This window comes from Theropithecus gelada, chromosome 6 (assembly GCF_003255815.1).
Source record: "Theropithecus gelada isolate Dixy chromosome 6, Tgel_1.0, whole genome shotgun sequence".
In the NCBI taxonomy this organism is placed as follows: Eukaryota; Metazoa; Chordata; class Mammalia; order Primates; family Cercopithecidae; genus Theropithecus; species Theropithecus gelada.
In genome coordinates this window covers 61790534-61811982 of record NC_037673.1, presented here as the reverse complement: position 1 = coordinate 61811982, position 21449 = coordinate 61790534, and the positions used below count along the sequence as shown (strand labels likewise).

General features: G+C 41.0%; 1 protein-coding gene across 1 annotated transcript in view; it reads right to left on the bottom strand.

Annotated features, from left to right (window-relative positions):
- Positions 1-21449, bottom strand: part of RGS7BP (regulator of G protein signaling 7 binding protein) — a 105813-nt gene that overhangs the window by 6782 nt on the left and 77582 nt on the right. Inside the window, exons 4-5 of the mRNA XM_025388139.1 lie at positions 10318-10465; positions 6735-6805 (exon numbers count right to left, since the gene is read on the bottom strand). Coding sequence (XP_025243924.1) covers positions 6735-6805; positions 10318-10465 — 219 coding nt within the window. The remainder of the gene's footprint in view (positions 1-6734; positions 6806-10317; positions 10466-21449) is intronic.

Below are 21449 nucleotides of genomic sequence, written 5' to 3'. Positions count from 1 at the left end.
TAGTCCTAAAACCACCCTTTGAGAATCACTGAATAAACAGAAGGGCTGCAAGAATGTAAGCAAAAGGGAATGTTTCCCCAGTCGTTCTAAATTTTCTGGAATAATGCACTTGAACTTGTTGGAAAATCTTTGATTTTTATTGCAAATTTTTATTTAGATGTGGCTTATCATTAAGAGTTTTATAGCATTTTTTCTCCAAAGTACTCACTCTCAGAAAACTATAACCTAAGACAGTTTTAAATGTGAAAATGAAAGGTGGAAAGGGAAGCAGAGTAAGTAAAGCCTAGCAGAAAGTGGAAAAAAAAAAAATAGAGGGAGAGTAGGAAATTTGGCCACCATTAAGTTCAAACCTCAGTCATTCAATGTTTAATTATTTTAGATTTATTAAAAATTTTTATTTATAAAGAGACAGGGTTTCATTATGTTGCCCAGACTGGTCTCAAACTCTTGGCCTGAAGCAATACTCTCACCTCAGCCTCCCAAAGTGCTGGGATTATAGGAATGAGCCACCATGCCCAGCCTCAATGTTTAGTTCTTGAATGCTGCTGAAGCCAGGGACACGGCAATTCCCCCAAACCACTTCTCTATTGCTCAAATTTATTTTGCTAATAAAAGATTTCTTATATAGGTGATGAGAAATGCTTCTACTACATTGCAGTTACAAATTTCTATTCCAGGGGAAAAAAGAGAGAGACCCTCAGCTAAGCCAGTGGTTCTCAAACATTAGCTGCATCAGCATCATCTTAGGGCTTGTTAAAGCAGACATTGCTGACCCCAACTCCAGAGTTTCTCAGTCAGTAGCTCTGGGGTGGGGCCAGAGAATCAGCATTTCTTACAAGTTCCCAGACATCGCTGCTGTTCGTAAGAGCACACTTTGAGAAACACTGGATTAACAGAAAGCCTGCTAAGTCCAAGGCTCTACATTGGGTACTGAGGATAATACCAAGATGGGTCCTAATAGAAAGATAGTCCCTGGCCTCAAGAACCTTTCCTTGAGTAACAATGAGGCTTTGTGAAAAATGCCGTAAAAGAGAGTGGACAGTCCAGTCTGGCTGGAATGAAGGGCTTATAAAGGAGGAGACAGTCCAAAACAGAGCTACTTAGAATTCCCTAGCGATGCTTGTACTTTCTTTTGCCTGCTGCCTTTGCACTTGCCACCTCTCGTTTCAGAAAAGTCCTCCCTCCTTAGACAATTGGCAAGCCCTCCTTCAAAGATTAGCTTAAACATTTTTTTTTCCTGCAGTCTTTTCTGACTGCTCCATGCTTCTGTATTCCTTCACATTCCCATTGCTTCTATAAACGATTGCTGCAGCTCTTGGCACATCATCTGCATCCAATCCCATCTTCCCACCGCTCTGTAATAAAGTCTTAATGAATTTACCCTGGCTGCCCCAGTTCATCATCTGCCATTCACTTCCCCTCCTCCTTAGCCAGGCTTCCATGCCCCAAATTCCAAGAAAGCTGCTTGTGCCAACACCACAAGTGACCACCTTGTCGTTAAATCCTGTGGACACTTCCAATTCATATTTAGCTTCACCACTGGCCATTCCTTCTTTGCAACCTTCTTTGATTTATTTAATCATGCTCTTGTAATTTTCATCTCAGTCCCCTTTGTAGACTGATCTTGTTTCCTCTCAAACCTTCCCTTTTGGTATTCCAGGACTCTTGTCTGTGCACACTATTGGTAGGGCTTCAATTCCCACTACGCTGATGATGCTCAAATCTGTGTTTCAGTCCTCTCAGATCACATGTCTCACTGAGCACTGCTCCAGAAGGTTCCCCCCACGTCCAAAAGTTGTTCTCTGCCTTTACTACTGCTCCTCTGCTCTCTCTAATTTGGTGACCAACATCGTCATTTACTTCATTTTCCAAGTCTGAATTTGGGTTTCTTCCTTGATTCTGCTTCTCCTTATGCACCACATCCAATTGTCCCTGTCCTCCTTTCCAACCTCCTGACTTTAGGTGAGATCTTAAGCATTTTTCACCTGGATGACTGCACCTGCCTCCTCATGGAATCCTTCCAGTGGCTCCCAAACCTCTTAACAAGGCCTAAGGGGCCTTAATAATACAGCTCTTGTCTCTCTCTTATCTCTCTCTTAAGCCTCTTGTCTAGACACTTTTCCAACTACTTAAGTCCTTGTAGTTATCAAAATCCCCTCCTCTTTCATCTCCCCGTATGCCTTCACACATCCAGAATCTTCAGCCTAGACTATGTTTTTTCTATTTCTTTGGCTAAGTGCTACTCATCCTAAAAATTCTCAGCACAGACACCTTCTAAAAAGCAATCCCTAATAATCCCCCGTTTTCAATTCAAGCCTGGGCCAGGTGAGATTCTAATATACCTTGTAACAACCCATGTCTAATTGTTACGGCATTATTATATTGTGAGCACTAATTTCTGTGTCTTTCCAATTGTGTGTGTGTGTGTGTGTGTGTATCTGTCTGCATATGTAATAGTTGTTTTCAGCCCAACCCTGAAGGCTCTACCAGAATCTGTGCGAGAGGAGGCATATGGCATTTCGAAAAGTTTCGTAGGTGATTCCCATCCAATTTTTCCCTGTTGAAAGGGACAGGTTTTAGTGGAGGAGAGACATCCTCAGCACCTAGCACAGAATTTGACACATCATTGGTGACCATTATATGTTGGATGACGATGGGGACAAAGGCTGCTGGGGTGAGAGGTCTGTTCTTCCTTCAGTAGATAGTGAGTAGACATAGCTCAACATAATAGAGTAATGCATTAAGAAATCAGATTGGTTTGCTTATGTCACACTGAATCTTGGACAAGAGATTGCAGAAACTGCAAAGGATATGGGGCTACTGGTAAAACTGCCCAGAATAACTTTCAGACAGCAGCTAGAAACATAGAAAGTCTTTACGAGGCCCTTGGGGGAAGGACCTAAAAGGTCGTCTCTATGCTAGATGGTGGCATAACTGCCCAGTGTTCTTCAGCCAGATATCTGAGGACTCTTCTGCCTCACACAGCCAGGTTCAGTTCTGGATGTGGGGGTCCTGATTGGAGGAGGATGCCATGAGTTTGGGAGAACTATCTCTAGGCCCACGTTAGTCTGGAGTAGTCTTGTTCACAGGAGGGGACTCATTCTAGCCCAGGTCAATTCCTGACTTACCTACTTCCAGACTGATTCTCGTGCATGGCATCAACGACCGAATTCTATGCAAGAATGAACATACCGACACCTCCCACAGCATTCGCTAAATCAGAATTTTGGAAAAGGTGAAACTGTCTTTCAGGCTTAATTTATTTCTGCTGATTTGTTTTGTTTGATAACAGCATGCATTTAGAAGACGCTTGTCCTTCACTTTCCAATCTCCTTTTAGCCTCTGTCAGTAACCTTGCAGGCTCCCCACAGGTGGTTCCATTTGTAATCCATTTGACACAGCGAGACTATCATAATTAATGAAGCTCCCTACAGCACTGCCAGTGACCTAGAATGTAGGACAGGAGGGGCGCTGAAGCAGTGGAAAGAACAGCGGGCTGAGAACCAGGAGACCTGGCCCTTGTCTGCAGCCCACGGTGGAACTCAGCAGTGCAAGGGTGGCTTGCTCTTCTTTTGTGCATCTCTTTGCCTCCAGTCTGAAACTGGATGGATGGGAAAGAAAAGGCTGTCTAAAAATGAAGGCATAATCACTAACCATTAAAATTCCTGCCCTTGGCCACCTTCCTTTCTTCTCCACTGAAAGTTGATTTAAAGTAAACTGTTGTGGAGCCGAGTTTTGACTGTAGTAGAAAGCGGGAGAAGATATGATTAAATCTTTAAATGCTGAAATAAACATGGAACAGTTTTGGAGTTGAGGGCTGAGTTAGAGCCTAGAGAATAGTGGACTCAGTCAGCAGCATTTTCATGTGGTCAGGGGTTGAGATAGGAAAGATGGGGACCAGGAGTGGTATCTTTTCCCTTTTTTTTTTTTTTCTGATTTAAAGACCCATGTAAATGGAAAGAAAAGAGAAAGGAAATAAGAAGGCAGAAAGAAAACAGATGGCTTTCTATAATGGTTTTCATCCCGTTAGAATCATGTTTTGACAATAAGGTCCTACAGAAAAGAACTGGAATACTTTTTTCCACATTTTACCCTGCACCATTTCCTGTACGTATTAGACCTGTATAATAAATAAACCACCTGAAAAGAATTCCAGAAAGGAATTGGGGAAGCCTCTATGGTCTATCTCAGTCTATGTAGCAAGAAGAATCTATATGATTTGTTCATTAAAATGGTGCCACATGCATCTGTCAAAATGTTCCCAGAGAGACTCTTCAGGTCCCCTCTGGATCCTCCAGTTCAGACACAGTCCCCTTCCCCACTGGTCAGCTCAGTAGGCTGTGAGGTCATGTTAAACACATAGGGAACAAAGATGTATTGTTTCATGCTAAGGATTCCCATTTCTTCCCTCAGTGAAGAAACTCAAATTTCTCACAATCCTTTACATTAGTTATTTTTGATTATTAAAATCCTACTGCACCACCTCCTTCTGAATAAGTCCTTGTATCTCCTTTCTAGCTTTTTCCTTTCTGTTCCCCAGATAGATCCAAGGTTCAAGTCCTGAGTATAATTTATTTTGATGACTATTCCCTTTTCACTCATGTTTTCACTCACAGTATCAACCTTTGATTATTATTATTACATTTAAAAATGTAATTAAAATTAATTATTTTTTCATGTATAAAGATGATACAAAGTCACATAAAATATTTATGTGATATTCTTTATGATTATAAATGACTAAATAAAACAAAATTTCTGTCTTTCTATTAACACACAGTCAAAAACTGCTGGATGAATGATCACTAAATGGGGAGGGAATGTTTAGGATGATGTGATTTAAAATATAGGTTACATGGCACCCATGAAATTCAGACTGGGGGACCCTGGGCAGCCATCCTCTTGGAAAGCTGAATGTAAGGGAGGGCGAGACGTCAGGGTGCTACTGATGAAGGAGGCTTGTCAAACCTATTAAGACACTGAGGACAGCTTCAGACATGAGCTGCGGATCTAAAGTCCTGGGGCCAGTGTTTTGAATTGCAGGCTCAAGACCAGCCTCACATGTACACTACACATGGTCTGTTGCAGAGTGAGTGGTAGCAGGGATTCCTCTATTTGATGGTGATTTGGGGTTCTCTTGAGCAAAGCTGGGTTGACCAGCTTGTAAATAATATTAACAGTGACAACAATAATAATAATAACAAAGCGTTTGTCAAGTGTTTGCTCTCTAAGTTTGGTAGTAGGCATATGACACATTGCTTCAATTAATCCCCACAACAGACTTCTAAAGTAGGTGATACTATTATCCCCTTTGCAGGGCTAAGGAAATACATTTGCAGAAGTTAAACAATTTGTTCCCAGGGTGCAAAGCTGGTAGGTGGCAGAGCCAGCATTTGAACCCAAGGCTGTTCTTAATTCAAAGCCCTTGTTCTAAACACTGTGCTTATTTCTGGCAACAATCTTCCATGTAGTGGTCAGAGCAGTCTCTCATCACTACAGCATGTTTTCTACTTTCTCAAAACACTACACCTGTGGCTCAAGCCAGTTGGCCTTGGCGAGCAGGCCCTTCAGGGGCTGTTCCGAGTTATCTGATGTGCTGGAGCCCCTGCTTCTTATTTTCTGACCTCCGCCCCTGTGCAGCTCAGGCCACGCTACTCTTCAGCCTCTTCATCTGGTGTTCTCACTTCCACCCCTCCACCTTCTGCTGAGCTGCTCCTGGAGCCAAGAGGAGCCTCCAGCTCCACTGCCAAATCCTCCTCCTCCTCCTCCTCCTCGCTTCAAGGCAAGCGGCACCCTGTCTTCCCTCCCATCAGGCTTTGCTCAGTGAAAACAAGAGGAGTTTCTTTCTTGCCTCCTAGAAGCCTTTCTCCACCTCTATGTACAACCCTCTGAAGTTGATACTTTAACTATGGCTGCTCCAGCCATGTATACTTAATGTAAGCCCTTATTATTGGTCCTTTGTACACACTGTCAGTCTCTGGGGCTGCAAAGGTAGGTGCAGATTTAACCAACATCGATTGTGACAGGTATTATTCTGCTATGTCCCAGGCTCCAGATACTGAGGATACAATAGTTTAAAAGGCATGCAGAGGACTTTCCCGCATTCTAGTGAACATCTCCCTCTCATTTCTGCGTTAGGGCATATACTCCCATAGGATAGACCTGGAGACAGATTGCCTGAATTCACATCCCAGTTTTCCTGTTTACAGTCTGTGTGACCTTGGCCAAGTTAGCTAACGTCTCTGTGTGCCAGTTTCTACTAAATTGGGAAACACTAATAGCATTTCCCTCAAAGTTGTTTAGAATTAAATAAGTGAATATGGTTAATATATGCAAAGTATTTTGAATAGTGGCATGCTGTAAGTTCTCAATATATGTGAATTTTTTGGATTACTTTTTAAAGATAATTATGCAAGTGGATGGCAGAGATCTTCCTTTGAAGGTGTTCTGAAGTCTCTTGCTGTGCCTGGCATGGTGCTTTCCACAGTGAGTAACAGGGCCAGTGGAGGAGGAGTTTGTTTTAAGGTCAGAATGTATCTCGGGCCCCCTCAAAGCATGCTGTGTTCACCAGAGAGTCTCTAGTCTCATTTTGGTATCTTCTTGAGGCAAGACAAATGAATGCTCAATGCCTTCTACTGTTTGTGTGAGACATATGCTTTAATTTCCAAGAAACAATTCCCAAGGTTATCCCATTAAAAACATCCTCTGCCTCAAAGAGAAGTGACAAGACTCACCTTGATTTTTCAATGGTAAAGGCATAGTTTCCCTGAGTTTGCTTAAAAGGTTTTTCATTTCTCGCATGTCTCTGTAAAATTGAAAAAAAGACAGAATAATCAGCTGTAAATTTTCAAAACGAAATCTCAAACAATCTGTTCTATGAGACAACTGAAGGATGAGAGTCTGTGTCTAATTGCACTAGCTCTAGTTTCCAGTAGGCAAATATTGAATTTATTTTGCTTTTACAAGAAAAAAAATCTGAGATAGGTTGGCTCAGGAAAAAATGAGAGCTACTCTGCCAAACATTTCTACAGGGCATTCTCCTGCAGAAGCCCTCATCTCTGCCTCCAGTCGAACCTGGCTAAGATCAGAGAAGAGCCATTGGTCACGAGAACAGCGCTTTAGATTTACAGAGAGGCCAAGGATGTACAACTGGAGCAACAGGGTTACCCAGAGCAAACTTGAGGCTGGGTGATGGTGCTATCAAGACTTTATGGTCAGAGGACTATAGTGGCTGCGTACGTTCACTTGCTGTTATTTGCTCGTTTGTTAAAATTTGTATAAATTTAAGGAGTACAGGTGTAGTTTTGTTACTTTGACATATTGCACAGTGGTGAAGTCTATGCTCTCAGGGCATCCATCACCCCAATAATGTACATTTTACCCACTGAGTATTTTCTCATCCCCCACACCTTCCCACCCTTCTGAGTCTCTGAGGTCTATCATTCCACACCCCATGTCCATGTGTACCCACCATTTAGCTCCCACTTATAAGTGAGAACATGCGCTATTTGGTTTTCTAAGTTGTTTCACTGAAGACAATGGCCTCCAATTCCATCTTCTGCTTGGTTTTAATATAAGTCCCTTGTTACCATGATTGGAATTCAGTATAACTCAGGTATTAAGCATTCACCAGGGCTAACACTTATTATATTGACTTGGAATAATGAGAGAGTAACAAATTCTAAAACTTCCAGAGAAGAGCTCCTTACAATGGATGAAACAGAAAGGGGCGCAGTATAGGAACAAGAGGGAAAACAGCCCCACCTGGGGACAGCTGGGCCTTCCTCTAGCACGGACCATCCTTCCACACTTCCTGACTTCAGCGCACAGCATGCAATGCCACTGCACGCATCAAATATCTTCCCTCATCTCAGAGCATACATGGTCATAAAACCCCAGAACTGTAAAGCAGGAAGCCATCTTAGGAGGCTTCTAGTCTAAGGTAGGGGAAAACCGATCTTTTGAAACCCTTGGGACAATGGTCCCTATACACTTCTAGGTGGTTGTGCATTGGAGAAAGTGCTCTTGAAACCCCAGGACATAGTGGCAGCTTTCATTTAAAATAGCCAGGAACATAATTTGGTACAAAAAGCAGATGTATCTTTTAATGAACTGAGGATAGGCAAGCACTGGTAGGCACCATGGGTTTAGGAAAGTTTTGTGGGGGAAGATCATCCTAAAGTTGAAGAAATTCTATCCACTTATTTTTCTTCTGTTATCTGAGGAAAGACAGTCACCATTTAATTTTAGGTATGAAGCCACTCAGTCCACTTCACAAAACACCCCTGTTCTGTTGAGCATGGTTTGAGGACCATTTTCTCAGGGTAATTCTGAAGACCTCATGGGAGCTCCTTTTCAAGTATTGACTGATATGTGAAGAGGAACTCAAGTCTCAGTAATAATTGATTGGAAAAGGAAAGGAAAGCAGCCTTGAGGATCTGCAGAAATATGCCTGTAAAAACATTCCAAATCCACTCCCATGGGTGTGAGGTGTGAGGAAGTGTCTGTGGTCTGCATGCTGATCAAGTGAGAGAGGAGGGCAGGAGAACGGAAGCGGGGCCCCATCTCCACAAGTGCAAGGCACAGTCTGTTTTTATGTAAGATCTCAAGGACAGATGGAACGGGTGAGAAAGGGCTAGGAATGCAACATGGGGATTGAGGCAAGGTCTCCTCTAATAAAGCACCAGTTCTCAACCTTGGTGGTTGCAGAGGAGAATCACCTTAAGCCCAGGTCTCACCCCAAGAGAGCCTGATACAGCTGGCTTATAGTGGGGCCCAGCCGTCAGTATTTTAAAAATTCCCTCCTGATGACTTAACTGTGCAACCTAGTTTGAGACCCATGATCTCTCAACGCAGACAGCCAGGGAGAACAGAGTTAGCCACATCCTGGACCAGGTCCACTGTGCCTACCTACCTCCATCTCCTTTGACCAGAATCTGGGCTTTCAGGCTGAACGGAAACATTGCCAACGTTGTGGGCCATAACTATCCTACTGTTACTGCCATCCCTTCTTATAAGCTTATAAGGCTTGAATATAGCTGCTGTCTAAGGTTTGCAAAGGAAATGGCTTCACTGATGGTTTATGCCCTGATATGGCATTTCAGCAGATATTTTTTTCCCTGGGAACAGAGCTAAGAATTTTCTATTTTATAAATTAAGATAAATCACTCCCTCATCATTTGTCTATAGTGCTATCAAACTGTGCCAAACAGCTTTATTGTTTGAATTGTTGCATTTCCAAGCTTATACAAAATCCAAGTTTTATTAATAGCACATAATTACCACATGCTCCAATTTTCTATAAACACAGAAATTCGGTAATTAGCTTTAGAATTATGTTACAATCTGAAAGTAGAACCACAATGGCTATAAATGCCATTGTGTGTTACATTTCTAAAAATAAAAAAAAATAAAATGTTCATTATGTTGTCAGTGACTCAACCTCATACACACAGAACACTCAGTGGAATTGCCCAGTATTCATTCAGCTGCTTAGTGCCAGCTCTGGGGACATTAGTAGCAAAGGGCACAGATATCAGTGTAAAGGCAAATAAACAAGAGGCTTATCTTTCTGCCTCACAGAATGTCACTTTTAGCATCTAGATGGGACATGGTATTTATTATAATAATATTATTATTACTCCTTTTTCCTAAATAAAATAAGATCACTGTAGAGTCTCTTCTTTTCAAGAAAGAAACTGCCTCTCTAGAAGTGAGCTACTGAAGTTAAGAAAATGCATTGACTTGCTTTGACCACTGAGGGGCTATCAGCTACCTTATGGAGAGAAAGAGAAGGGGGCCCTGGGAGAAGCCCTTTGTGAACTGGACAGAATGCTCAGCCCCCAAATGGCAGCTAAGCAGGCTGTTCCATATACCTGAAACCCGAGACTTTACTGGAGGCATCTTTGTGTAATTTTGGATTTTCTCCCTTAAACAAGTGAGAATTTTGGGCACCAGCCCAGTAGGTGAACTGTGACAGCATGTAGACTTTCTCCCCTCCAAGGCAGCACACTGTTCTCATTTTCCACGGAGATGCAATGTGTTGGAGTGGGAGAAGCAGAGGCCTGGGAGCCTATGCCTACTGTGGGTGCTGCTAGTGTTCCTCTGCAGCATTTGGACTGCTTACCCTCTCTTGTCTTAGTTTTCTTGTCTGCAGATTAGGCAGTCTCCAGGGTCCCTGCCAGCACTATGCTCCTCTGGCAGACCAAAGAAAGCTCTGTTTCTGAATCTGAACTAGAAAACCTCATCTCTCTGTGGCCCCTAAGAACATTAACGGGAGGAGGATTGGCAGTCTATTCAGGGTAACTTCCCACTTACCTTTCAGTGTTCTCAATGTCTGTGGAAACCTGCCAGGAATGTTGCTGACTATCTACGGGGGATGATGAGGAGTCTTCTAGGGCAGGTGTTTCAGCACTCTCCTCAATTTTGCAATCCAAACTCTTGGTTCCCCCGCCAGGTTCCTTTCCTAAGGGAGGGAGGGTGTTGGTAAAGATAAGAGAAATAAGAAATCATAAATGCAGGCTCTATATGCAGGATGTCAGTGCAAAGGTTGGCTATGCTTTGAGTCAAATGTTCCATTAACCCTAATAGCTTTCTGAGTAATAAAATAATTAGATATATACATGTATGAGTGTGTGTGTTTGTGTGTATAGCATGTTTTCACAACATTCCGGGAAAGACAGCTTGAGGTCAATGGAACCTAAAGATCAAGTAAAATTAAAGCCCCTGTCTTTGATAGAATATTGGTGTTTTATAATGCATTCTTAGTGAATTAGATTAAGTTAGCTCAGGAGGAGGGATTTAGCTTGTGAAACCTACTGGCTTTTGGTGCAGGTAAAAGGGCTGGGAGCAGGTGACACCCAGCAGAAAGAATGAGAGCTCCTGCTGTTTTCTCTGATTCTAGACACTGGCCCTCTCAGCATGCAGCAGGGATCATGCAGCTGCCTTCCAATTCCTTGGCTCTCCAGCCTTCCCCAACACATCCTTCTATGAGGAGAGAGCCCGACCTTGATCCAGACTTACACCACTAAGACCATAAAGCACCATCAACTCAAATGTGAACACCATGTACTGGGTAGCCGTCCACAGCAATGCACTGCCTACCCACTGAGACTTGTCTTTACCATGATTGATCTCAAGTGAATAAATCAGTACTTTCTGGAAACAAATCTCCAAACTGGTTCAGTCATAAATTTATATGAAATTAAATGGGAGGTTATGTTGTACGGCCTAGGCATAATCTCTTAATGTCTTTTATTCTTTCTTGAAAATTTGTGCCTCCACAGGGGGGTATCCTGGTACCATGGAAATGATCAGTGAGGCCTGAGAACTGGGTTTTAAACCTGGCTTAGTCATTTGTTCATTCATTCACTCACTCATTCATTCATTTATTTACAAATATATCTTGAGTGTCAGCTACCAGCAAAGGGATTGCTGCTAGAGATATGGAGGTGAAAGAAAGCTCCAGCATTGTAAGTCTCACGGAGCTTACAGTGCTGGAGTTAAACAATAAAAACATTATACAAATAATTACAAAGCTGTTGTATAACATTATGTAGTCTGGAAAAAAGGGTAGCTATTATATATAGTGTTTTTGCCTCCTTTATCCAGTTTTATTTTTATCATGTAGATATAACTCCAGACTAGTTAAGTGATTGTTACAGCCCATATCATTGCATATTCATAAGGTAGTGGCTATATCACCTTACCTTTTAGCTCAGTTTCCCTAATCCTGCTGTGATTGCTTTGCATTAACAAGAAAACTAAGAAAAAACCAAAACCTACAAACTTGTGAAGAGGATGCCTCCTCATGGTAAAATCTAACAGGAAGTTTTTTCCTTGGATTCCTGCTGGAGGGAAGTAGCAAAAATCTCATCCCTGAAGTTTCTAACCCATGTGGTAACAACACAAGGAGAAAGAGCGAAGCAATTTAATTGGTTGTATGCCTTTCACCAACCTACAGTAGAAATCGACCTCTGAACATTCAGCCAGAGCACATGCACACATTTACTGATGAGAAACTTTGATCCTTTCCTGTGTACTTTATGCACATTGATCCTGGGTGATGGGACTTGCCTGAGGAATTGTTTTTCCAATTTTATGGTATGCTCTTGGGGGAAAATTAATTAAGCACATAATTTAGCACATTACCATTTCACAGTTGGAGGGCATTGACCTCTTAAAAGTATTTGCATTTTGCCTCTTGGCAGAGTGCGGCAAGTGCAGTCAGTCTACCAGCCATGTATCTCTAGGCAGGGTCAGCCTTAGGATGTGAGTCTGAGCAGGGGTAGCTGAGATGAGGGGAAGCGGCAAAATGAGGGCTCCTCCAAAACAGTCTTCTGTTTTTCAAAACCTGAAGGCTTCTGTTACACTCCTGTGTATTGGAAATGCCTTGGTGAATGGAGTATGGTTTGGGCATCAAAGAGGAGGAGGGGAAGAAGATTCACCAGAATTCTCTGGTTTATGGGCTTTGTCTAGCTTTGGGGCCATATTATTCCCTGTCCTGAGGTCCAGACTATAGAGCCTGAAGCTTTTATTCCAATGAGGAAAAGGGAGGACACCAGGAAATGTGATGTTCCTTGTTGGAGTCCTCTCTCCACTTCCCTCATATTACACTTTTTACATGCAAAGCCGTAAATGGAATCTAGTTGACAACACCTTTGATTATACTTAATACCTGTGATTATTCTGCTACTTACAAGACAAATGCCCTTCCATAACTTTTTCAAAGTAAAACATCATTTTAAAGATTTCAAAGATCCTGAAACAGCCTCATGGGCTTGTAAAGGCAGGTAATAACCTTCTTTTCCTATTTTTGGTGACGTTTAGGTCTAACTCTGCTAATGTAGCTGAACCAGAATAGAAACCACGAATGTTGGCCCTCACTTTAGGGCTTTCTGTCAGCTTACAAAATCCCTGCAGAAGTTTGATATAGTATCTTCTTTAGCTAACATGTCTTAAAAGACAGAAAAGATCAATATGAATTTAAGGGGTTTTCAATTCCAGAATGTATGTGGTGTCAAGTTTACTCTGCAAGTGAATTATAATTTACCTATAGTACCGACTTTATACTAGGATTCTTCTCCATGACATGACATGTTGCCTTCTTAGAAAAGTCCACTATCAGGCCGGGCGCGGTGGCTCAAGCCTGTAATCCCAGCACTTTGGGAGGCCGAGACGGGCGGATCACGAGGTCAGGAGATCGAGACCATCCTGGCTAACACGGTGAAACCCCGTCTCTACTAAAAAATACAAAAAACTAGCCGGGCGAGGTGGCGGGTGCCTGTAGTCCCAGCTACTCGGGAGGCTGAGGCAGGAGAATGGCATAAACCCGGGAGGCGGAGCTTGCAGTGAGCTGAGATCCGGCCACTGTACTCCAGCCTGGGCGACAGAGCGAGACTCCGTCTCAAAAAAAAAAAAAAAAAAAAAAAAAAAAAAGAAAAGTCCACTATCAGAAATGATCTTGCTTATGTGTTTGCTTACTAGTTTGTTTGCCATCCCCAGTCCCACACTCATCTCTCATCTCCAAACTTCATAGGTAAACTCTGTAAGGCCAATAATTTTATCTGTTTTCTTCAATTCTATAAGCCTACTACCGAAGACCAAGGCTTACGCATAGTAGTATCTCAATAGATATACAGCATTAAAAAATGTAATTATACTATATATGTTGTTATACAACTTACTTTGCTACTGTAGTCAGGCTTAGAGATATTTTCCTGTTAGTGCATTTTAATTTATGGAATGCTTTCTAATGGATGGGCAGTATTCCATAATAAGGAATCTAGGTTGTAATTGTTCTCTCTTTTCCACAATATGTCAATATTTATGTAAAACAGATCCTTTGAGGCAGAATATTGAGACAAAGTATATGTATGCACATTTTAAAATTTAATATATATTGCCAAATTGGCCTCTGAAAAGGCTATGCTAATTTATACTTTACATCCACCAGTGGTAAACCAGGGGGCCCATTTCCCCACTCCTTTCCTAGCACTTCATATTATCAACATTTAATTTTTGCTAATCTCATTGCCCTTTTGTTTTTATTTTTCATTTCCTTTATTACTACTGTGGTTAAACTTCTTTTCTTTTTTTTGTTTTCTACTTTCTTTTTAAAAAAACTTTTAACTTCAGGGGTATAGGTGCAGGTTTGTTACGCAGGTAAGCATTTATTTTCCTATTTTATTGACCACTTGTGTTTCTTCCTTACATTTTCTATTTGTATCATTTGCCCATTTAAACAATGGGTTGAGTTTCTTATTGATTTGTAGGGGTTCTCTTCATAGAATGGATACTGAACATTTGCTATATATACTGCTTATATCTTTTACTCTATTATGTCTTTGAATTTTGTTTGTAATGTATTTTGTCAAAAGTTAAATTTGTGTAGTCAAAGCTGTTCATCTTTTATGTCTTTTGGTATTATGCCTTGCCTATATTTTCTTCTAATACTTGCACAATTTTGAAATATTCAGTTCTATAATTTACTTTTGTATATGGTATGATATAATAATCTAAATTTTTAGCTCAAATGAAGAGCAATTGCCCCAACAGCATCTAGTGACTTTTCTATTGACTTTGCTCTTTCTAATATATTAAGTTCCCATAAAAATGTGGGTTTATTTCTGGATATACTATTTTATTTTATATTTATTTGTTTATCCAGTGGCAATTCCATGATATTTTAATTATTATGTTTTTAGTATTCAGTACAGAAAGTTCTCCTTCATTGTACTTTTTCCACTGACATTTCTGAATTTTGAAATTTTTGATTCCACTGCAAATGAAACTATAAATTACTATCAAGTAAGACTTTGACCTTTATTAAAGCGTGAATCATTGATTACTTTTTAAGTGTTGTCTAGGTTTAATGGTTTATTTAAAATGATTTGTCTTTTTATGTTAATTTTGATAATTCATTTGTCCTAGAAAATAATCCACTGCATACATTTTTAATAGTATAAAGTTGAATGCAGTTTTCTTTTGGAACTGTTTCATACCCTAATGCTGTTTATTTATGGCTCCTGATTTCTTTGTATACCACTTTTTCTTGGATTTCAAACATATCTTCCTCTTTTTTGAATTCAGTTTTCATTTTTGGGAGCATATCCTTGACTAATTGTTTCAGAGGAGATCTGTGGAATGCTAAATTCATTAGTTTTTACATGACCGCAAATACATTTTCTTCTCTCTCTCTCTCTCTCCCCCTCTTGGTGCTTACACTTAGATTCTAATTGGCTGGCTATATAAATTCATGTTCAAACTAAGTTTTTCTAATAACTGTTATGACTCTGTTCTCTTCTCTTTTATCTGTACCTAGAGATGTGCCAATGTTTTTAAACTTTGATTAAATATGATTCAATATAATTTGATTCTATACGATTATTTAATGTATCGTCTATATTTAAATTTCCCCAATGGTTTCAATAAATACTTTATCATTTCTCTTTAAATTGAGGGATACATTTAAGGACTATGCACTGCATTTGCTTGTTGTGTTTTTTTTATTTTTCTTTTTCTTTGAGACAGGGTCTCATTCTGTTGCCCAGGCTAGAGTGCAGTGATGATAATAGCTCACTGCAGCCTTGAACTCCTGGGCTTATGTGACCCTCTCTCCTTAGCCTCCCAATAGCTGGGACTATAGGAATGCAACACCATGCCTGGCTAATTTGTTTTTATTTTTTGTAGAGATGGGGTCTTACTATGTTGCCCAAACTGATCCTGACCTCAAGCACTTCTCCCACCTCAGCCTCCCAAAGTGCTGGAATTACAGGCATAAACCACTGTGCATGGCCTGTCATGTTTCTTTATCTTCTTTTAATCTAGAACAGCATCCTTGCCTTTTTCATTTTTACTGTCATGAATATTTTTGAATGAAGAGTTCAGGTCAATTGTTTTATATAGTGTCCTTCCACTTGGATTTGTCTGATGGGTCCCACATGCCTAGATTCAGAATAAACATTTTTTGGCAAGAATATATAGGGGTGATACTGTGTCCTTAGTGCATCACACCAGAAAGAATGTGAGTCCGTTTGTCTTATTCATGATGCTAAGTATTATCAATTGTTTGTTTAATGTGGTTTCTGTCAGCTTGTACAAGGTGCATTGTAGATGCACCCCTTTTCCCCTCTGTAACTTTTTTTTTTTTGAGACAGAGTCTGTCTCTGTTGCCCAGTCTGAAGTGCAATGTTGTGATCTCAGCTCACTGCAACCTCTGTGTCCCAGGTTCAAGCAATTCTTGTGTCTCACCCACCCGAGTAGCTGGGATTACAGGTGTGTAGCACCATGCCTGGAAAATTTTTTGTATTTGTGGGAGAAACATGGTTTGGCCATGTTGGCCATGCTGGTCTGAACTCCTGGCCCTAAGTGATCTGCCCACCTTGGCCTTCCAAAGTGCTGGGATTATAGGTATGAGCCACCGTACCCATCCATCCCTCAGTAACTATTAAGTAATCTACCAAGTGATTCATTGAGATAGTCTAATATTTTAACTTTAGATATTTCTTTGTTTTTTTTTAGGGTTGTGGATTGTTTTCTATTTCTCTTGATTATTGATTTCTCTCAATTCTCTCTGTTCTTTCAGAACTACTATTTTATATTGGAGTCTCTGGCTCAATCTTTCCCATTTTTTAAGTATTCTCCATACTGAAATGATCTTTTGGGCTGAATTCTGGGAGAATACCTTGACTTTGTCTTTCAGTTGACCATTTTAGGCTCTCAGTATTTCCATTATAATAATGTTAAGAACTGTGAAAGGTTTGAGATTTTACCTTACTTGCAAATTAGCCTATTGTAGTTTCATGGATACTGGAAGAAGACATGAGATTTCTCGGTCAGATACAAAGGTAGTTTATTACTCACAGAATAGCAGTAGCCAGAGGATTAGCATTTGTGCTGGTTTTTGAGTCCTAATTCCCACAGTGAGGAGCAAAAGGGCCAAACAGTACCTGCACACACAGTGGGCTGCGTGACAGGAGGGCAGAACCCTGAGCTCAGGGATTCTGTGTCTTTTATAAGCATGTCTGCCCTTTGCTGAAGAGGGAAACATTTTCATTGTACTGAATAGTAAGTATGCCTTGCTCTGGAAGAAACACTGTCTCTGTTTTCCAAGGCATTTCCTAAATAAACATCCTTGAGAAGATAGGGTAAAACAAAGGGCAGTCAGTGCCCCAGTTTGCAAGATGTGCAGAATGTGAGAGACGAGTGGAGAACTGTCTCCCAACACTAATTAACCCATCTATTTTTATTTGATTGATCACATTTTTACTTCCAACAAATCTGGCTGCTTCCTTTATGCTGCAGACAAAAATTGTCTTAAGAATATGCAGACTCATAAATCTCTTTGCATATATTGATCACATATATTTTAAATTTTTTATCACTTTTAAAATGTGTTCAGCCGGGCGCGGTGGCTCACGCCTGTAATCCCAGCACTTTGGGAGGCCGAGGCGGGCGGATCACAAGGTCAGGAGATCCAGACCACGGTGAAACCTCGTCTCTACTAAAAATACAAAAAATTAGCCGGGCGCGGTTGTGGGCGCCTGTAGTCCCAGCTACTCGGGAGGCTGAGGCAGGAGAATGGCGGGAACCCGGGAGGCGGAGCTTGCAGTGAGCTGAGATCCGGCCACTGCACTCCAGCCTGGGCCACAGAGCGAGACTCCGTCTCAAAAAAAAAAAAAAAAAAAAGAAAAGAAAAATTTAAAAAAATAAAAAAAAATAAAATGTGTTCTTCAAGTATTAGTCATTTGTTGTATTTGGTGTCTCCTTTTTACAGTGTTTGGTTTTCTTAAAAATCTTGTCATTCCTGAATGTCTATTCATATTTGTTTTTCAGGACCTCTGTCTGTCCGTTAATAAGTGTCCTCCTTCTGATGATGATGGAGAAGGGGCAGGGTGTGTGGCTGGACAATATGTGTCAAAAGCATTTCTTCTGGGTGTGAGGGTTTCCCATCTCCGGTGGATACCTGGGTACTCTGCCTGTTTTTGGCCCTGTGCCTGCTCTAAGTTTCCTGTTTACCACTCCTATTCCGGTGAGATATACTGAGCAATTTAGTCTGGAAAAAGCACTGTAGTCATGTGCTCACTGTCTTTTTCTTCTGCAGCTGTCCTTGTGGAGGCTCAGATTTATTTTACACTCTTTTCTGCTTTGCTGCCCAGTCCTGACCCTCACACAAGATGTCCTCCTGGGGCAAGCACTGATGGTCTATGCTGCTCAGTGTGGGGTAGCCCAGCTTTTCCGTAATGCGATTTTGAACATGAAATTTCCTGACAGCAGTTCCAGCAATCTTTCCCATGATTTGTATTTGTTGACTCTGAGTTTGAAGAATCTCTGGAATTGATCTCATTTTCACAGAAAATTTCTCCTGCTTGAATTTCTTCTTGAGCTTCTTATCTGCTAGGGTTTCCTCTGTTTTATTTTCACCAGTCTAATCCCAATTGCTTTCTAGCTTTGACAGATTCCTCAAAATTTCTAGTTTGTTGAAGTCATCCTTCCTTGTTTTTCAAGGTTGTGGGAGACTGTTTTGTGTTTGTCATCCTCTATTTTCTTTTCCTCTTACTATTAGAAATGACAGAGCTATGGCCAATGGACTCTGATTAGGAGTGATGTATGCCTTTTCCAGACTGGCCCCTGAAAGTCCTCCTATAGGATCCCCCAGGTTTTCCTTGTTTTCCCCCTGACCATTTGATGAATGCAGAGAATGGAAACAGCAACACTGCTCACTCTACCCAGCTCTGGCATTGGACTATGCCATTGGTGAATAATGAACTTTTATTGTCTTAATCCATTGAGATTTGGTGTTATCTCATACAGTAGTTACCCTACCCTGACAAATACAGGAACTAATATGGATTTATTCCTTTCATTACATGTTTTTCCATTATTTCAGTGGATTTTCACCAGGAAGGAAAATATATGCATAAGTTCAGCCCAACATCTCTGGATAAACTTTTCCTCTAATTATACTCTCTTTCTTTTGACAATAGACACAGAATTAAAGCAATTCATTCATTTATTCAGTAACCATTAATTGAAACTTTACTCTGCTTGAGGCACTCTGCTAAGTGCTAGGGATACAAAGGTGAACATACTCATGGTGATCAAAGTCTAGAGAGGACAATAGGTAAGAAACCAGGCAATCAACTCTCAATGTAATGTGTGCCATTATTAGAGTCATGGAAATGCTTGAGGGACACATTGAGTGGGCATTGGCCCCGGCTTGGAGGGTCAGGAAAATATTTCTGAAGAAAGTTATGGCCTTCATAAGTTATCTACGTTATGACCCAAAGAAAGTATAGGGATGGGCCAAGTGAAAGGGACGGGGTAGGGTGAGGTAGGATGGGTCATATGTCCAAGGCAGAGGAAAAAACTGGAAGGAACTTGCAAGTTGATGTTCCTCAAAGTAGTTCAAGATGATTCAAGTGGGTAGGGCAGGGTATAAGGGCAGGTGAGGTGGGGATTACTGGTGAGATATGAGACTGGAGAGGTTTTCAGGGTCAGTTCATAGATACTCTTCTGAGCCACATTAAGGCGTCAGCAGAGCCATCCAAACCTGGAAAGTGGCCAATTTGAGTTCTTCATCCCCAGCATCACCCCCTTTGACAGGTTGTCCTCAGAATTCAGTACTTGTTTTCACATATCAGGTGGGCTCCTTGCCCTCTTCCTGGAAAAGAGGTCAACATGTGCTTCCAAATGGTGACTTCAAGTCAATGTTTTGCTTTGCCCAAGGGAGTTGTTGTACATTTAAAATCATTTCTTATTATGAAATGAAAAACTCTGTCCCCTGAAAAATCAATTTCAGGCCTCAGTGAACAAATATTTGCTCAGGAGGGGATGGGGTAGGGGAGGAAGAGAACCCTTAGAGCACCTTAAAATCATACCATGCCGGTTACATCACTGTTTAGAACTAGGACATGAAAAACTTGGCCACTTTCCTTAGAGTCTTGAAAAGCTTTTAGCCTTCAGCTCCTTGGGGATTTCTACGTATTTTTAGCTTGTTTATGGATAATATAATAGGCATGTTTGAGGAAAATTTAAGGGAAACCACCCATGAAGCACATAACAAATTGAAAGGCTGGTTATTCTTATATTCGTGAGAAATTGCCGGTCATTCACGAGAAACAAAAACACATCTGACTGTGGGGCAGTCTCAAGGGTGCAATAGAGCACGCTCAGCTTTAGGAGTCCTCGGCACAGGCACCAGAGGAGTGGGCTGGGAGTCCTTTATCACACCCACTCTACAGACCTCTTTCCTTCTCATCTCTTATTTCTCCCATCCTTTCTCCTCCACTCGTGTTTTCCCCATTCCTCTTTTCTTTCCCCTTCCATTCCTTCTTGCTTTCCTGCCTGTCTTCAGTTTACCAGTGACAATGGGAGGCGCTGCCATAGTATCTTTTTGGATGTCCTTAGTTTGGTCTCTATTGTCCAGTAAAGTCAATTTATCCATTTGAGTAATTGTCTCCAGGAATCAAAACAAAATAAACCAATCTTCTCTGGGATAATACTGTATCAGTGCCCTATCACTTCCTTGGTGGCAGGAGTAAATTTCCTACATCCTTTGTGCTCCTGACACATTACCTGCACACTACGCACAGAACAGGCTTGCAGGGCAGTTTTCATACTGACTGAATGTGAACAACAAAATGAACATGGCTTACATCGGATTCATGAATGCTTATGAATCCAAATAGTTATACTAACTCTCATGCATTTTCATAACTGCTAGGTGCTTTTTAACACCATGCACTGTGAAAAGGACTGGGGAAATGTAGGCTGTTTTTTAAATAATCCACTTTTACTCTCTTGTGTTTCTAAAAAGCATGGAACTTAAATAGAAATAAATTATATTAATTCAGTTAGTCATTTACCCATATGAAAAAGTAGTTTCAAAGGTTTTCCCACACTATGGCAAGAAGATATTCTTAGGGTCGTAAAACACATGGCAAAAAATAATAATTATACCATACCCGGAGCTCCATTCTTCCTATGCACTGGGAGATAAACATTTTCCAATTCAGAAGAGATACAAAACTATCCCCTTCTCCTACTGCCCTTTGGCCTCCTCTGCGCTCCTTGTGGCACTGCTGTCCCATCATGGCCCCCAGAGTAGCAGCCTTCATGGTAGTGCCAAGTAGCTGTGTAAGAAGCACAGAGCTCCCTTGGAACACAGGAGGAGAGCAAACAATAGAAGATACATTCAAAGGATATCCTTATGGGGCTCTGACTGCTCCCTTTCCAGCCCCTAACACAGTGAGAGCAGCACAGTGCCTAAGATGTATTCACTCTGTAGTTAATTAATTCAGACTTTTCCATACTGGGTGTCATGGCTAACTTGTATGCCTTTTGGATCACATACATGTTTCATTTTATTTATTTACTTTTACTGTATATAATAGTTTCTTAGAATTAAACTTTTTCACCCATGGTAATATATTTTGTAAATAAGATGA